This window comes from Plectrocnemia conspersa, unplaced genomic scaffold (genome assembly GCF_051122295.1).
Source record: "Plectrocnemia conspersa isolate PC_06_02 unplaced genomic scaffold, ASM5112229v1 ptg000008l, whole genome shotgun sequence".
NCBI lineage: Eukaryota > Metazoa > Arthropoda > Insecta > Trichoptera > Polycentropodidae > Plectrocnemia > Plectrocnemia conspersa.
This window is the reverse complement of record NW_028277172.1, coordinates 14124314-14142261: the sequence shown is the minus strand read 5'-3', so window position 1 is coordinate 14142261 and position 17948 is coordinate 14124314. Positions and strand designations below refer to the sequence as shown.

The following is a 17948-nucleotide window of genomic DNA, read 5'->3' as shown; positions in this document are numbered from 1 at the left end:
TTGTAATACTTGTTATTTTAAGTTTATTTTCCACAAAAAATATTTTTTTAACTTATTTCAGGTATAAAAAACTTATTTTTTTTAATCCATTGAATAAAAAAACAAACTGTAATTTACCCTGGCTAGTAAAAAAAATATAATTATGAAATATTGAGCGTTTCCGACTATTCTAATTTTTAAATGTTGGTGACCCTTTCAGCAACACTGAAACTTCAAGAGAATCTTGTATAGAAATGAGTGTGAATATAGACGATAAAAGTGAACCAATATTCTACGGAATGTATAAGTAATACTCAGAAATCGTCACTCACAAGAAACTGTCGCTTAGCCCTTATGAGTAAATACGACCACAGTGGGATATTAAATTAAAGCTTTAAACGAGGCCGAAAGAACCGAGAGGCGAATATTTAAAACGACATAAGTTAATTGCGTGCAACCAACAGCAGGTTGTGTATATATTGAGAAGGGATTGTCAATCATTAATGATATTATCTTGTTTTAAAACTGTTTTGATTGACATATCTTGATAGACATGATAATGGTTCGTAGGAATAATTTTATTGTTGGAGAAATATATTTTTAGCAGTTAAAAATGTTTGGCCAACATGTATGTACACTTCCTTTCAAGTTCTATAAATAATACAGTAAGATATTTTTACTTTTTTATGTTCTACTCGTATATTATATAGTTTTTGCTGCATTCCTCTCCTAGAAAAGTTATTAACTAATAAATAAGGGATTCTATATCAAAATATCTAAAAATATATATGTATGTTTAAATAAAATACATATTTTTAGTTTCATAGTGTAGCACATAGCTCGTAAAGACTACTATAGAGCAGTGGTCTTCAACCTGGTGGTCCGCAGACCGGCGCCGGTCTGCAAGAAATTATTGCCGTGTCCGTGCAAACGTTCACCCGATTCGAGGAATACAAGATTCTTGGTAGTTTTTTCAACTTCATGTTTGTGTGAAAAGACTGTTTCATCTATGTCAGTAATAAAAACCAAACAGAGGAATCCATTGGACGTTAGTTCAGCGCTTCGTCTCTCAGAAAACACGCTGTAACCACGTATATCAAATTTGCTTGCAAAAAAGCAGCAGCAAATGTCGCACTAACAAAAAATTGTAATTTTATAGCATTAAATGAATAATATTCTATCTAACATTAGTTTTTATTTTGTGTTGACGCCGGTCCGCGAAATATTTTTCCCATTTTCACCGGGCCACGAATGTTTTAGGTTGAAGAGCACTGCTATAGAAAACCTATGTGATATCCTTACATTTTGAAGTGCTGAAGAAGCAAAAAGATAAATTAATTAAAATATCGAAAATGTGAAATTTAAATTCAAAAGTGGGTAACAAGACTGCTGTTGAAAAAGCAGATAATCACACTTAATCTTGGACTATAGGCTTCGGCAAGAAACATTTTATTGTATTTTCGTCATTCGGTATAGATGAATGTTGATTTAATGCGGTCACGGAGTCTTTTAACTAAAAAGTGAGACTGACAGCGCCAATATTATTTAAGTTGGTATCATTATAAAAAGATCATAATTCTCATTAAATATAAGTTTTAATATTACTTATTAACTCCTTTCAACCAGGTTTCGTAATTATAATAAGCCACAAAGTCGTTTCCTTTTCCTTTACAGAAACAACTCAATTTCATCTTTCAACTCGATTCATAATATTTCCTTTCGACAATCAACGTACAGCTGTGTAGAAAAGAACAACCTTGTGATCAAAATAAATGTCATATTTGCACAGTTGTTAAGAACTACAGATTTAATGTGACTTACTTATCTTTTTTGAAAGTCTGACTTTGACACTAGCATAGCTATTGTAACATCCTTACAAACCCCATAGACACTTTTCCGCTTTAGTGTTTGTCTCTGAAAACGCATTTATCTTATTTTTTATATCTTCACTTTTTGTAATAGTATCAAGTGCACTTTAACATATCAACTATTCTTAGATATCATCTTAATAAATATGTTGATTCGTCAACTTTAAAAGAAAATAGTGAAACTTTGATTTCATTAAAAATCGGATATGTCTTATATACACTGCTCAATACTATTTTAGCAAAGTTATTCGTTACATTTTTACTTCGCTGCAATCCCCATTAATTAATTTCATCACCTTCATTTTGATGAACTTTTCTCTAATTGTTTTTTGAGAGGTTTTTTCTTGATAATTTCCAATGCAAATTCATATATTATGCTTAAACTAAAGCCGTGTTCTCTTGCTTAAAACTTTCTATTTGATCAAATCTCTAACTTGTAACTAGTTTAGCATGCATTACTGTTATTCGTAAATACAGCTAAATTCCATTATTGAATTACCAATAAATATATTTATAATTACCGGTATATTGATAAATTTAAAAATCATTTATTTTCTTTTCAAAATACGAGATTATGTGATAATGTTTGCAGCGGACAAGATCGGAGAGTGTTTTTACCTATTAATTCGTAGAATTCTCTTTTCTTCTAACAAAGATACTTATGCTTAGGTTTGATTATTTGGGTTACAATCACAGTTTAAGCTTAACTTTAATGCCATTCACTACGCTATTCCTAACAAATTAGAGATAATAGCGTGTATTCTTTGACGAATAATTTGTAATTCACAAAATACTCTTCCAATCATTGGGTATTATAATAAATTCTTTGTAAGTGTACTATGAGATCTTGTGAAGTCAAATTACATTTATTTTTCTCACTGATATTCTGATTAGGACAATATGGTAAAAATAAAATAGCAAAACAAATTGTTAAGCTGATAAGACGACTGACTAATAAAATTAGAGAGATAGTTGATTTATTTCAAAATGTAAAACATATTAACCGCAAAGAGGTTTTTGTCAACTTTTACTCTATAAATAATTAGCTTAGTAATTTAGACTAATATAATAATTTAAAAAAACAGATAATGTTGTAGATTAAGGTAATAACTTGGGTTAGGTACTAAATATTATTACTGAATAATGTATCACGTATACAAATTATGAAATGTATTAACAAATAAAGAATTTGTTTAATTTAAAAAAAATATATATTATTAGACCATAGAAATCGCCAATTGCTTAAGTATTAACGAAGAACAAACTTCGGTTAAAATCGTATTTAACCTTTTATCTGTGTTGTTCAGTGTTATCGACGACACCGATAAACGGTTATTTGTGATTTTGGATGGTTGGAGAATAAACACGCTCACAGCCATAAAAATTTAGTTTTAAATTTTAAAACGTATTTATATAGCAAAACATTGACCACTTTCGAATACGTTAGAGGTAAAAGCAAAAAAATGTTCATAACCATTGGTTTCTAAGCGTGGCGCCGATATAATTAACAAGTACTTAAAAAATGTGAAAACGCTAAATAATTTTGTTAGCTCTCCAATGTTTAAGAAATAGCGTCGTGACGGTGGCAACCCTGGTTCAAGTCTGGCGTGTGAATGTGTGCGTGAGCCGGCCGCCTCTGTGCGGAGAGAGCGGCGCAGCCTCAGCCTCGGCCCGATGCGCCGACTCCGCTCTGGGGCCCCCCGACGCCTCCGTAGATCCCTCAGGTGCGATCCTCCCCGCACCCCTCGCCCGCCTGTCACCGGGTGACGCTAAAAATACTCGTCAGGCTCGCCCCGCTGCGCAAACGTCAAACTTGGCGTAGGACTACGCCCCCCGAAACTCGAAAACGAACCGACAGAGTAAAGCTCGACGTCGAGACTGATTTTTGGACACATGCGGCGCATCGTGCGTCTTAGAAACATCTGTGCAATGCGATGCGAATACTGTTTGCTCCGAATCAACTAAAAAAACAAGCGTTACCACGTTATCTTATCGTAGATTTTACGATTCACTTGCACAGCTGATTCACGCTTCTAACTCGAGCCCTAATTTATAGATATTTTAGTCATTCCTCAATATTACCGTTTGTAATTCAATTAGCATTTTATTATAGCTCAATGTTACACTAAAAACGATCCGTAAAATATTTTTTTTCCAGTACTATTTTATTACAATCTTATTGCAGAAGATCTCATATCGCAACTTGAAAAAAATAACTTTTTTAAATTTATTTTATTATTAAAATATATATCTTGGCAATAAAAGAGCTAAGCAATCCAACCTACGTTAGCAATTTTGCTTCCTTGCAACTGCTTTATAAAATTCATAGTAAAATATATTTGCCATCAAACTATCAAATGATTCAATGATGTTTTGCTTAATTAAAAACATTTAGGTAAAAGAATTAAGAAATGATAAACATTTATTATTGAAATATATTGCTAAAGATTCCCATGAGTATTACACTAAATAAAATTCCAAGATTTTTGTTGATAAATATTACAAAATTGCTTCGGAAGGTAAAGATGGCTATTTTAGAAATTTTTAACTCCGTTAAAAAACTTTAAATATCCTTTCATATACAGATCTATCTTAAATTTTATCTTTTGAATTTTTATAATGGATAAAATCTGGAATTTTATTAACTGTAAATCTTTGCGTGTTAGTGCAATGCATTAAAACTGGGTTAATAAAATAAAACAACTACTAAGTAAATGGCTGACACCAACTGAAAAGAAAATCTTTAAATCAGTGACATCTATTTTATTAATTATGAACTATTATTATAGCTTATAAACAATAGATGTACCTATGCACGACCTAGTTCGATTTGATCTTAACCACTTAAGAACAGGTCCCACACATGTGTAGGATTTCGCATGGCGTTACACCAAAGGGTTGCACATGTGCGTAGTTTTCATATGGCCCATTAGGTGTTTTTTTCCTTGCATATTTTGTTTTATTTCTCCATTTAACAGGATTTCTTTTAAGAGATATGTGCATTTAAATAATTACTTTGCTGTTGTTTGTGCATTTATGCAAGGTAAATTTTCGGAAAAGGATACATTGCATAACGTTATTCATGGGGTGTTCACTGTTCTGAAACAATGCACAAACAATTCGTTTTATAGAACAATCAACTTATACATTGCTCATTTAAGTTGTCTTTTTAAAAAAACGTGTTTTTTCGAGTAAATGCTGTAAAAAAAATTTAGTTTTTCTATTGTATATTTATTATTTACCTAAAAATGAGTGAAGAAAATAATATCGGGTTTTTGAACAATTTTTAAAAAATATTTCAAGTATGAAGTGGTTAATTATTGATCACGATTAGGAAAATCTTGGAAAACCTAATCTTTGATAACAATCAGAATTTTAACTATTTAATAATCAGTAAATATGATCTCATAAAAACACAAGGGTTCATATGGGATTCAAACCCAGATCTTTTAGGTATTATTCACTGACTTATTCCACTAAAAATACGAAAACTTTTTTTATAAAAGTGCTTACTTCTTTTCGCACTTTTGTTTACTAACCAAATGATTTATAAGTAATTTTTGTGCCACTTCAATATGTGTATATATTTTATTTCATAAAATATATTTAATCTGTGCCAAAAAATATGTGGTTTTTTGTTAGTTAGCATGGCGCCACGCTCAAATTATACAGTTGCGAAACGTCAATTTGCTGTTCAAACCCAAACCTAACCTAAAGGAATATAATAACGGTGTAATGATAAATTTGTTTAAGTCAGGTTTGGGTTTAAACAGCACGGGAAACGGAGTGCAGAGAAACAACTGGTGATTTTGAGCATGGCTACTAACTTAACAAATACCAAATATTTTAAAACAAATAAAAACTGCCATTTTTCAATGGCACACTTTACTTTTTTTGCAATTAATACCACACATTTTCTAAAAGGCTGATATTTAATTATTGATAGTTATAATGTAGTCAACCAAAAGCTTATTCTTAAACCGTTTGGTTCAGCCGATGGACATTTTGTCAATTTTTTGCAATGAAACGAATTTTAAAACTGCATCTACATTTTTAACCTCATTCTTGGAAATGTTTATTGCCAGCTGCAAAAAAAATCGTCATATAGCTGTACCACAGAGCATATGGTATAATTCTGCAGTTTACAAATCGGCCGAGTACATTATTTAATGATTAAATCAGTAGTATTCCATTCAGTGGTGGTTCGTCCATATAGGCTGTGAAGCTGCAGGTCTCCCAGTATAGAATGAAATATTAAAAATGTTTATATTTTAAATACTTTTATGTATGTAACTTAGTAAATTATTTTTGTCTAATATACTATCTTATATGTAGTACATATTTTAATTTTATTAACGATATTTTTTTCAATCTTACAACTTTTATTGCTGCAGCCTAACCACCACTGATTCCATTACATTAGTCTCGTATTACTACTACATACAAAATACTTAACAACTAAAATTTGTATTAGTACATTATTCAAAACTTAACAATGCATAATTTATTCTCAATTTTCTACACATTTAGCACTCATTAGCAGTTTGCATAAATACATTATTTATCAGGATGTAATGTAGCTCGTCTAAATTATTATATAAGCTCGTTAAAATTTGCTTTAAATAGCTATAATATAACAAATTTCTAATCATATATCTTTGTTGCAGATTAATCTTCGAAAAATAGATAACTCAAGATGGACACAACGGGTAGAAGACAGAGGACGCAGACGAAAGTGTCGGCCGAAGACCAGGCTCTCGATCAGATCGCTAAAGAGGTTAGCTATGGACATATTTATTAAACGTCATTGGAATTTTCACTCGTCAGATATCACAACAAGTACTTGTTGATAAAAGCGACTCACCGTCGCTCTATTTGATGTTCCATAAAAACATTGCACCTCTTTTGTACTTTTATATCTTGTTTACTTATCTTTTATATATGATAAGAAATTGTGTTATGTTCATATTTTTGAATTATCTGATTATTTCATTGTTAAAAAAATTTTCCATTGCAGTTTCTTTTAATAATAATATCATATCCCCAATTTTTAAATATAATTTTCATTTTGCTGCTATTACCTATTAGACAGTGAATTATTTACTTTTATGCTAATAATTAATATAGATTACAGCGTAATGGTTTATTAATTTTAGAATAGTATAAGTTATGATACATGTGCTGACGATTGTGTTAAATATATTATTGTATCTTGGTACTCGCAAATTGTATACATTTTAGTGCACTTAACATATTTCATATTTGTGCATGAGATTAGGGAAATCTAGGAATACTTATATGAGAAGAATGATTTTATTATTATTAATCAAGGTGTAAGCAGGGATATCATTTGGGGGAGGACATGTTGGCGCATTTGCACCCCCTTGAATCTTAATGAAATCTAAATATTAAAAAAAGGAACACTGACTGGCCAACTTTTGCCCCCCCCCCCTCATGGAAAAATCTGAAATGTCCTTGATTCTAAACCAGAAATTCTCGAGTTATCCTTAAAAAAAAAACAGTCGAATCTATCCCGATTTTTTTTTTAAGCATATCATTTCATTGAAATCATCAGAATACATTTTCACAAGTAGATATAGATATATGTTTAATGTGTATTTTTCAGTTTTAAGTTTTATTTTTACTAGTGAAGTCCAAATATATTTTCACCAGTAGATATACATATATTTTAGGTAGCAAAATATATTTTAACTGATTAGCGCTAGTGAAATTATATGCTGCTCTAAAACGTCTATGAAACTCAATTTGATAGTTGCGAAACGTACATTTGCTGTTCAAACCCAACGCTAATCTACACAAATTAACCGAATCCAACTTGACCGAATTATAGTCTAAAATAAAAACTACGATAATTCATTTCTCAGGGGAAAATAAGTGGAAGAAGAAGTATAGACGGACATTGTATCTCGCATATTGCTCCATAATTTGTCTGCACTTGGATATTACACTATCTTTTAAAAATATGACAGCTATCCTTGCCGATATTAGTATATTCAAACTGAATTTTTATCAATAGGAGGGCGCAAAAATCATTATCACTTCTCAGAAGTCAAAAATTTACGTCAAAAGCAATAAAATGCAATGGCGATGGCACGATTTTATTGCTTTTGACGTGAGTTTTTGACTTCTGAGAAGGGATAATTGTTTTTTGTGCTCTCCTATTGGTCAAAAATCGGTTTAGATATGCTTCATTCGATTTGCACTTTTTGCTTCATTCTATTTGCACAGATTGTAAGTCGTAATATTGTTATAAAAAGTCTTAACATTCACGCTAGATAACCGAGCGTTTCCACTGCGACGGCACAATTTTATTGCTTTTGACGTGGATTCTAAGCAGTTACGTCATTTAGAGAGGGGGCTCGTGGGGGAATATCATTTAAAATGTTGCTTTTATTATAACCTTTTTCTTTAAAAATGAATTACTTTTTAAAAAAATACAGAAATTCTCACTGCGCTTTATGTTTTTTTATTTCATCTCCTTTATTGGGATTGGGGCTGATGTCATCTTTTCGACTATCTCAATACTTATTTTATAAAATCTCTAATGGTGGAAAACCGATGTATAATATAAGTTTTAACATACATATACATAAAACCTGTCACATACCTTTCGCTTTTATACTCATTTTATGATATTATTGACCAAAAACTGACCTTGAACCTGCCCATTCTCGATTGGGCGATCCTTTTTGCATCGATTTTTATTCAATATCCGATTTCGCATCGGCGGAGTGCACGCGCAGTTTTATTTGTGTCTCTGACAAAAGCACAATGGAAAGATGCAAAAGTCGGCCGGACAAATCCCGTTTCGCCCGAAATACCCCACTTCCCGTGTCTCCCGCACGTTTTTAGAAATCAGGCCACACAACTTGCCCGTGATTATATAGTGGCAGGAGTGTCACGCGAGTGGCGATCCCCTAGTTCGAGATGGTGAAGGTAGGCAGGCTTTCATTGATTAGCGTCGACAAATTCTAAAGATTCTTTAACTCCTTAAAAATGCGATTGACGATTGTAATTCAATTCTAAATTATTCATTGAATGTCTACGCTCATTGCAAACTAATGTATCGATATTAAATAAGATTTTAATAGATTGAAAAAAGCTTTTTTATTAATAAAAATATATTTTTAACTGACGTAACTTGTCTAAATTTAGTAATAATTAAGATTCGTTTCATAATTAGAGACGCTCGGACGTGATGTGGAGAATGAAAATTAAAAATAATAATATATTTGTGGTATAGTGGTTAATCTTGTGAACAATCGCTCAAACGAGCATCTTTCTGATAGCCGACACTTCTTAGCACCATGACTCACATTACGCGTGCTGCGAGTTGTTTTCGACTGTTGTGATTGTGGATTTTTGCTACTCACAACCAGTCGACGATTACGACGACCTTAAACGCATCAATGAGTTTCGCGGTTGATTGGTCGCGATATCAGACCTGCAGATTCGAACGCTCATTTGAGTGCAAGGGTTGTAATATATTCGTAAGCCTATGATCATGATTATTGATCATAACGAGTGTTGTTATTGGCAACACTTCGTTTGAATCCAAGTGCTCTTGAGATAAACATAATTACTATGTCAGGGCAAGAAATTATCCAATTTATTGGTGATTTCCAATGAATCCAAATTAAAGATTCAAGTATAAGAATATCATTTTATGTCTATGTACTCGACACATTCATTAAATAATACTGTCATGCGTTTCAAGACTTGACAACCTAATTGCTTGTAATATTGTATTGTCCTCTTGATGACGGAATGCGTAACAAAAAGTTTTATTTTAAGAATTGTCACATAGCAAGACATTATATATATTTTTCTTTAAACGTTAATGAATAAACTGTTCATGATATTTATTTACATTTTTTTTCGATTTATTTGTAAGAACTAGATTATTATAATCGTTAATATAATAAGCACTAAGAAATACAGGTTGATCTAATTTGAGTTATTGTGTTAACAGCACTGTAAATCAGACAGCTGTCAATGATCACGCGTATTAAAACCGCTCAATGCATTAAAATTGTTCAATCGTTGTACAGAAAAAACTATTCTGTACGAATTGTTTTTTTTTTAATTTACGTGAAGATTATGGGCGAACAATTCGCAATGTAGTGAAAAAATTTGAAGAAACAAAGCGTTGAAGATAGGGAAAAGCCTGTGCATCAACGTGGCGCTGGTTCACCAGAGAATATTGCTGCTTTAAGTGAAAGTGTGGCCGAAGACCCGAAATTGTCGATTCGTCAGCGTTCGCAGCTTTTGGGCTTATCTTATGGCCCCCTTTGGCGCATTTTGCATCTGGTCTTGCATCTACACCTGTATATAATTCAGATTAATAATTTACCCTGATTGGGTGTTAACCCTTTGGATGCCGGGCATTTTTGGAAAAATGTTCCAGAACTGCCGGGACTTTTTATTAAATAATTAAAAAGTCAAAATGTGTATTTTATTTTGTAAACATGCTGTCGCGGCGTGCGACGCTGTCTGCAGTGAACTTGACCTAATTAATGACGAATATGCGATTGTGTGTTATTTTAATTCTTATTTGCGCTGTAATAAGAGTCATTATCGCATGACGTATTAAAAAATACGAGATCTGAACGGCCGAACTCCGAACAGGAATCCATAACAATGATATATAATATGTTATTTATTTTTAAAATGTAAATAAAACTTTTCATAAATTAATAAAATATGATATTTTTAAATAATGGTTTAAGTAAAAATACCATACAGACTGTTGAATATATATATATATATATATATATATATATATATATATATATATATATTTATGTATATATATTTATGTATATATATATGTATATATATATATATTTATGTATATATATATATGTATATATATATGTATATATATATATATATATATATATATATATATATATATATATATATATATATATATATATATATTCAACAGTCTGTATGGTATTTTTACTTAAACCATTATTTAAAAATATCATATTTTATTAATTTATGAAAAGTTTTATTTATATATATATATATATATATATATATATATATATTTAAGTATATATATATGTAAATATATATATATATATATATATATATATATATATAGTATATATATATATATATATATATAGTATATATATATGTAAATATATATATATATATATATATATATATATATATATATATATATATATATATATTTATGTATATATATATGTATATATATATATATATATATATATATATATATATATATATATATATATATATATATATATATATATATAGTATATATATATGTAAATATATATATATATATATATATATATATATATATATATATATATATATATATATATATATATATATATATATATGTGTGTGTATATGTATAAAAATAATGATTATAATATATTTATAACATATATTTGAAAAAATGTTATAAACCCCTGAAGCAATTACCCTACAGACGGTTGCAAATGTATTGGATACTACGATTTCGGAGCCGTCGGATCCGGCAGTTCTCGCTAGTGTAGCAAAAGCCGATATATCGGATTTCGGTAGCCAAAGGGTTAAGAGCAGCAGCAAGTTGATGCTGATTTTTCAAAAAAAAATTGAAAACAGATAAGGCACATTTCCACCTTTCTGGATATGTTATAAGCAAAATTGCCGCAAATGGGGCGAGGGAAATTTTCATGTGATTCACGAAAGACCATTACATGCCCAAAAGGTGATTGTTTGGTGCGCATTGTGGTCAGGCGGTGTCATTGCGCCTTATTTTTTTTTTAACGATGAAGGTCGAACATGAACAGTCAATGGTGAGCGCTATAGGTGCATAATAACCGATTATTTTTAGCAAGAAATCGAAGACATGTGGATCTAACAAGACGGCGCACATCGAGTGCAACGTTGGATGTTTTGCATCAAAAGTTTCCATCGACTGGCCTACAAGATCACGCGATTTAACGCCGTTGTTTTTTTTTGTGGGGCTACACAGAGTCGTGTACGCCGAAACGTTAGAGCACCTTAAAACCATTAACATCCGCCAAGATACCGCCCGAAATGTACGAAAAAGTTCGAAAGGATCGGTTGCTACAAAAAGTCTAAAGGCGGCCATTTAATTGATATTATTTTTCATAATAAATGAAATACATCAAATGTTAGATTAATAAAAAAATCCGAAGATATCCTAATTTTTTTTCAAGTTCGGAAAGTTTGGATCACTTTTATAATGGTTTTCATATAAAAACTACTTACATTTTAACAAACAAAATATATTGGAAAAAGTATTTTCACTACCCTTATTTGAATAATAATTATTAACAATCTGATTGTAATTTACTTAGTCTATTGTGCTTTGCAATGAGATTTTTTTATGGATGTAGAAGAAATTATTACTTTACTTTTTTCCTTCATATTTTTAACGGAATTTTCTATAAACTGTAGATTTTAAGAAATAGTTTTCCCCAGAAATTATTTATTTTTGTAAAAAAAAGCTTGGAATACGACTAAGAAATTAATTAACCCCCCTTTGAAACTTTGACAGTCCAAATCTCTGCGTTATAACATATTATAAATATAAAAGATAAATCCGACGCTTTTAAAGTTTCTGGATATTTTAATGAGCGCTGTTAACGAATGGTTGCAATAAACGTCTCAAAAGCCATAAAACTAATGTCTGTTGCCATCCATATTTTACCCTTTGCTTATATTTGAAGCTCACCCGGAAGGAAGTCGCTTCATATGGCTTGAGCGTTTATAAATACCATACACGCACATTGTGTATGTGTTTTTATTTTATCCGTATAAGGCGACACCTAAAAGCGTTATGCAATACGTTTGTTTACCTCTTATCAGCGGCCGCTCAGCTTCCTCCTACTCCTACTCCCCATCTCTTCTTCTTCTTCTTCTGTCTTCTTCGGTCGTTCTCTCCAGCGCGTGCATCCGGCATATTTCGCTGGAGCGCTCAGTCTACGCCTGGACCTGGAGCTGGAGGTTGCCTCCTCAAAATACTTCACAATCATGGTGAACATGGCGCTGGCGTCCATCATCGTAGGGGTGGCTCCGCAGTTCTTGGGAGCGCCTCGTTGGGTCATCCCTCAGCTGCCTTCTCTGTCCGACTGCTTGGGTCCAGTGAGCGTCCCGTCATTCGTCTTCATCGGCGACCCCAAGCCTCCGCAGGTATTCAAAGAACATCTTGCCTTCATTGAGGTTCGGAACACTTTGACAGGAATTCGTCTCTCCGCGCCGGCATGGACGACTCCTTCTATATATATAAACACCTGAGTGCACTCGTCGCGATGCACTGCGTGCTATTTCGGTGCAGGAACGACGCTGTCCTTTAGGTTTTGCTCTTCCGCTAGACGACGGCGGCGGCATTCCGCCTATGTGATTGTGTAACTGTATCGTTAAGATTCGATGGGCGAAAATAACACGAGAAAGGTCATGACGATTCGCACCAAGTGCTGAAAAAGATAGGAGAGTTACTCTTGGCAAGGTCGCAAAATTTAAGAATTTTTGGGTTGTAATTTCCATAGAGAAACGTCGACTAAAGTTACTCGCAAAACTAAGATGTATTCATATTACTAGTGTATCTATTTGTATTAAAAAAATAATAGCCTAGAACCTAGATTTATAAACGCGTCAAGGTTTTTTATTGCAGATATTCTAATTGCTCTAAACAATACGTCGTACATATATGTATATCTTAAAAGTTTTAACGCTCAACTATTCCATGTACATAATTTTTAGATTTTCTTAAACGCACTACCATTCATTTAGCGGTCCGCTAAACATTTCTGTAAATCTTACGTAACGCAGCGTTTAATCCATTGTAGGTTTTAACTTAACACTTACTATTAATTTAAACACTTTCTGTATTTCTTCGTTTGATTCCTAAATATATATTTTTTATATTTCTGTTTAATTTGTTGATTTTTAATATTGAGGTGTTGGATGAAATGCCGCATTATTAATCCTTTAAATAACTTTAATAACACTTACATTTAATCTTTTAAAGATTTTAAAGAAACCCACAATCTATATTTGCACATTATACTGTTGCTTTTGAAAATCACTATGTATTTCTTTTCTACTCTCAAGAGTGTTTTATTTATAAAAAATTAGACTTCAAGTAATACCATATATGTCAACTATAGTTGTAGCCTTAACTAATTTTCTAAAACAACCACAAAGAGACAACCGCTGAAGAGTCATATAGCGATACCATTGCTTGGCATATGCATTTATTCGAGTAAAAATAATAAATTATATTTACGTTTCAGTACTTTATATTTCGGCGGCGTTTGAGATTATTATACGCCAAAATAAATCCCGCTTTACAAGTGTTAATTGCGCCGTAGAGGATTTTTTAGAGTCGTATCGCTAATCAATTGCCCTAAATAAAAAACTTTCTTGCTATCTGCTCAAATGCCATCGCTTTTTATTCATGTGTGTAGCAATAAAAATTTCATTGTGTCTATGACTCGCATCTTATACAATTTAAATACAACTCGACGATTCAGTGTGCCACCACAATACTACTATAAAAATAGGCAATGTGTCTGTGAGGAAATAGATATTGTATTTAGAGGAATTTACAACTGTATAACTTGGATTAGCAAAGGTTTACCCTATGTGGAGCGTGGAAGTTTCGAGATTCGTAAAAAAGGTCTATGAATTTTTTGATGAATAATCCTTGAACTATATAAAACACTAAATACCTTTTTTGTGACACAGTTCTAACTAATTAAAAAAACAAGCAATAAAGCATTGGTCCTTGAATTTATGGTGCATTTTTTGTCGAACTAATAATGTCGATTCGTGTCAACAATCGCCATTCGCATTCACAGCGGTGAAGATTCTCGCTTTCCAACGCAGCGCATGCAAATTATTGCAACGACCGTTCGGGTACACCCAGCCTCTCTTCGAACCGCAGTGACACTTGAAGATGATGTCATCTCACCACACGCGTCGATGACGCTATTGCGGGACAAACTTTTTTTCTGCAGAATCGTTTATTTATTATCACTTCGAAGAAGAAAGATGACAGACGGCGACCGGTCTGCGCGGATTGACATGTCATAGACCAGTACCGCGAGACAGCTCCATATCTGATCCACGGTTCCATTTGTTCGTTGTGAAGAATCTAAGCTGACTGCATTTTCTTATGAGATTGGAGGAAAAAATTGTGTCAGTATATGCGGAGTGCACCCAAAGTGATTTGTTTTGCAATACTTGCAAAAGTTTCCTACGTTTCCAAGGTCTTCGAACTGACCGATAAAATAGTGTTGTTTTGCGGAAGTAAAAGAAGAAATGTGTCACGACGCGTTCTAGTCAGTTGCTCGCCAAGTTTTTTTGGCGAAAATTTAAACGCTAATGAGCTGTGGCAAATTTCCTGAAACACAAGAATTTCACACCTTGTCCGTTATTTCGTTGTGGTTCTTTGCGTTTATGATATATGGCTTATTTGAAAAAAACATATCAAGTGAGCTCAATTTGGAAATTATAGGTGTATTTCTCGTTCCTGGTCTTGGTGATAATTTCTCCCATGCTGTTATTTTGAAACGAGTTATTAATAAAGCATTTTGTGGGCACTAATAAAAACACATTTGCGATTTCGTGATCGTCTTGTTTACGAATACCGATCACAAATGCTCCTAATTTGCTCTGTTATCTATTATCAACGCTTACCCGACAGTTGATTGGTTTCAACGTTATTTCTCGTGACCTTCGTCCACCAGTAGTTATTATTTTTTACTTCTAGTATTTTCGATAGGTGCATGCATGTATCATATGAAAAAAAATCTCTCTCCCTCAAATACCTCAGAGATTACAGTCTCTACAATATGTTTTATTAATTGCGACCAACCGTTATTAATGTATTATTATGGTTATATTTTTAATTTAAATTTGCATTTAAAGTGCGTCTGATTTCTCTGATTTTGCGACTCTAAAATGAGACTGAAATTTCAATTAAAAAGCTAACGATTGGTGTGAATTTTGGGATCTGTAAACCAACTAAATTAAATATGCTTCTTTTACTAATGTTAGTATGTTTTTATATATGTCCGAATCTGGTCTGGTAGACGACCCAAAATCAACTGTCAGGCGTGGTTCAAAACTGTTATTATCCCTGGCGCCTGTCGAAGTGAGGGGGTTATCGGCAGCACTCAGAAATTGTATTTGATAAGCCCACGCTTTCTACATGATGATCCAATTCAGGGCGAGTTTCATAAATAGGCAGCACTGTAAATCAATCACGAGTGTTCAAAGTATCAAATGGTAATTACAACAACACATTTACGAAATGGATCGGCTGCTGCAAAAGGTCTAAAGGCGGCCATTTAATTGATATTTTTCATAATAAATTAAATACATCAAATGTTAGATTAATAAAAAAATCCGAAGATATCCAAATTTTTTTTCAAGTTCGGAAACTGAAGTTGCATCACTTTTATAATAATTTTCTTATAAAATTATTTAAACTATATTTTTTAGAAAGGACTTATCATTATTTATATCTTTAAAGTTGTTATGTGAAACATCGTTATAACCTTTGTATAGCAAACGGTCGACACAAGTTAAAATTATATACATATTTAGAATTAGTTTCATATTTTTTTTAATTGTTTAAAGAAAAAATTTTTTTTTACTCTTCGTTGATAAAACATTTATTATAATTATAATTGTACATACCAATTCAGTGTTCGTGTAAATTTTAAACCTATAAATAACATTTCAGTTATTAATTAATAAGTTTACTTTTTAAAAAAAAATATACTTTGTTTAAAAATGTTATAATTGTTTTGATAACAAAACTTGTCTATAAAAACAGGCTTTTAGTATTCAGTGCTTATTTTCTTTTCAGATTTAAATTTATTGTTTGCAATTATGTAGCGCTGATCTCTCATGTCTCTTGGTAAACCCTGTCTTTCGACTCTTCGCGAGTTAATTTTGTGCGACCCCATCGATCTTCTTGACATTCCGATCTGGTCATCGGGAGGCTCGTCCTTTTCCGAGTGTCGAACTCGCCGGATTAGATTGTTTCTTGGCCGGCGAATACTATACTGCGGCATAGAAAGCACTTGGCTCAGCCAGCCGACTTCTCCTCAGTTTCGATCGCGACGCCGAGTGGCGTTCACGTATTTCCGTGGAACAGCTTGATCCGAAAACGATTTTTTTTATAATTATTTTTTTGGACCTTTGAAACATATGTACATGCACCTACATTTTTTTTGAGAGTGTGATAAGAATAAGTGCTAAGTGTAGTGTATATATTATAGTATGTGTTGTGATCAATTAATTGTACGTAATACATATAGAACAGTAGTTCTCCTTAGTGCTCTAGATTGCTGAAAAAATATTCGTTCAGGTGTTTGTGTCGCGCTCGTGTTGTTACGTTATCGTTTTTCTGCTACGTATTCAAACATTGTAACCATTATACTAAAGTTGTATGCCGGTCTGCGATACTCATGGTAGAACGATGATAGTCGCTATCAGTACCTGAATGACGTGTAAATGTGTAATACTCTAAATTGGGTAGAGCAAACCGGAATGCAGATCATATTCAAGAAAATATCATCTTAATATTCATCGATAGACAACAATTTTACTTAACTATTGTAACAAAATAGGTCCTGTCATGTTAATGGTTGTTTATAATATCGAAAAATGCTTCTCAAATTGAAAGTTATCTAACCTGCGATTCTGTACTGTGATTTCATTCCCATTTTTTCTGGTCTTTGAACGTTTTGAAGCTATCACACAATGAACGTTTGCGGTTAGATATTTCTTTATCGGGGGTTTCCTTTTTTCCAGTCTCGTATGTTAATCATACTGATTTTTAATGAATTTATGTCAAGGTCTAAACTCGAAACGTTCGAGTAACAAATTTAAAAAATAATTCAAATTTAAAACAGTTTCTCATTGAAATGGAAATTCTTCATACGTTTCGAAGTTAAAGGAATGCGCATGTTTCGCAACACAATTTTTACTTCAAGGCTTCTTTTAAAAGCGCCATCGTTGTATTTGAATTGTTAAAATGATACACGGGCTCACAAACTTTGATGTCAG

The 17948-nt window shown here is 32.2% G+C and overlaps 1 protein-coding gene across 13 annotated transcripts in view; it reads left to right on the top strand.

Moving 5' to 3' along the window:
• The first annotated feature begins 1965 nt into the window (after positions 1-1965).
• Positions 1966-17948, top strand: part of LOC148233078 (leucine-rich repeat flightless-interacting protein 2) — a 29323-nt gene continuing 13340 nt past the window's right edge. For 2 of the 13 annotated variants that reach the window (XM_088190573.1, XM_088190582.1), the window contains exon 1: positions 16982-17180. Coding sequence is in view for 4 of the 13 variants with exons in the window: in XM_088190583.1 (XP_088046709.1) it covers positions 12897-13055 (159 nt within the window). In the remaining 9 variants the exon portion in view is untranslated. Of the gene's footprint in view, positions 3572-6514; positions 6625-8662; positions 8805-12842; positions 13056-14925; positions 15066-16980; positions 17248-17948 lie in introns of those variants that run through there. The other 11 variants (XM_088190577.1, XM_088190574.1, XM_088190585.1 and 8 more) reach the window with 10 other exon arrangements.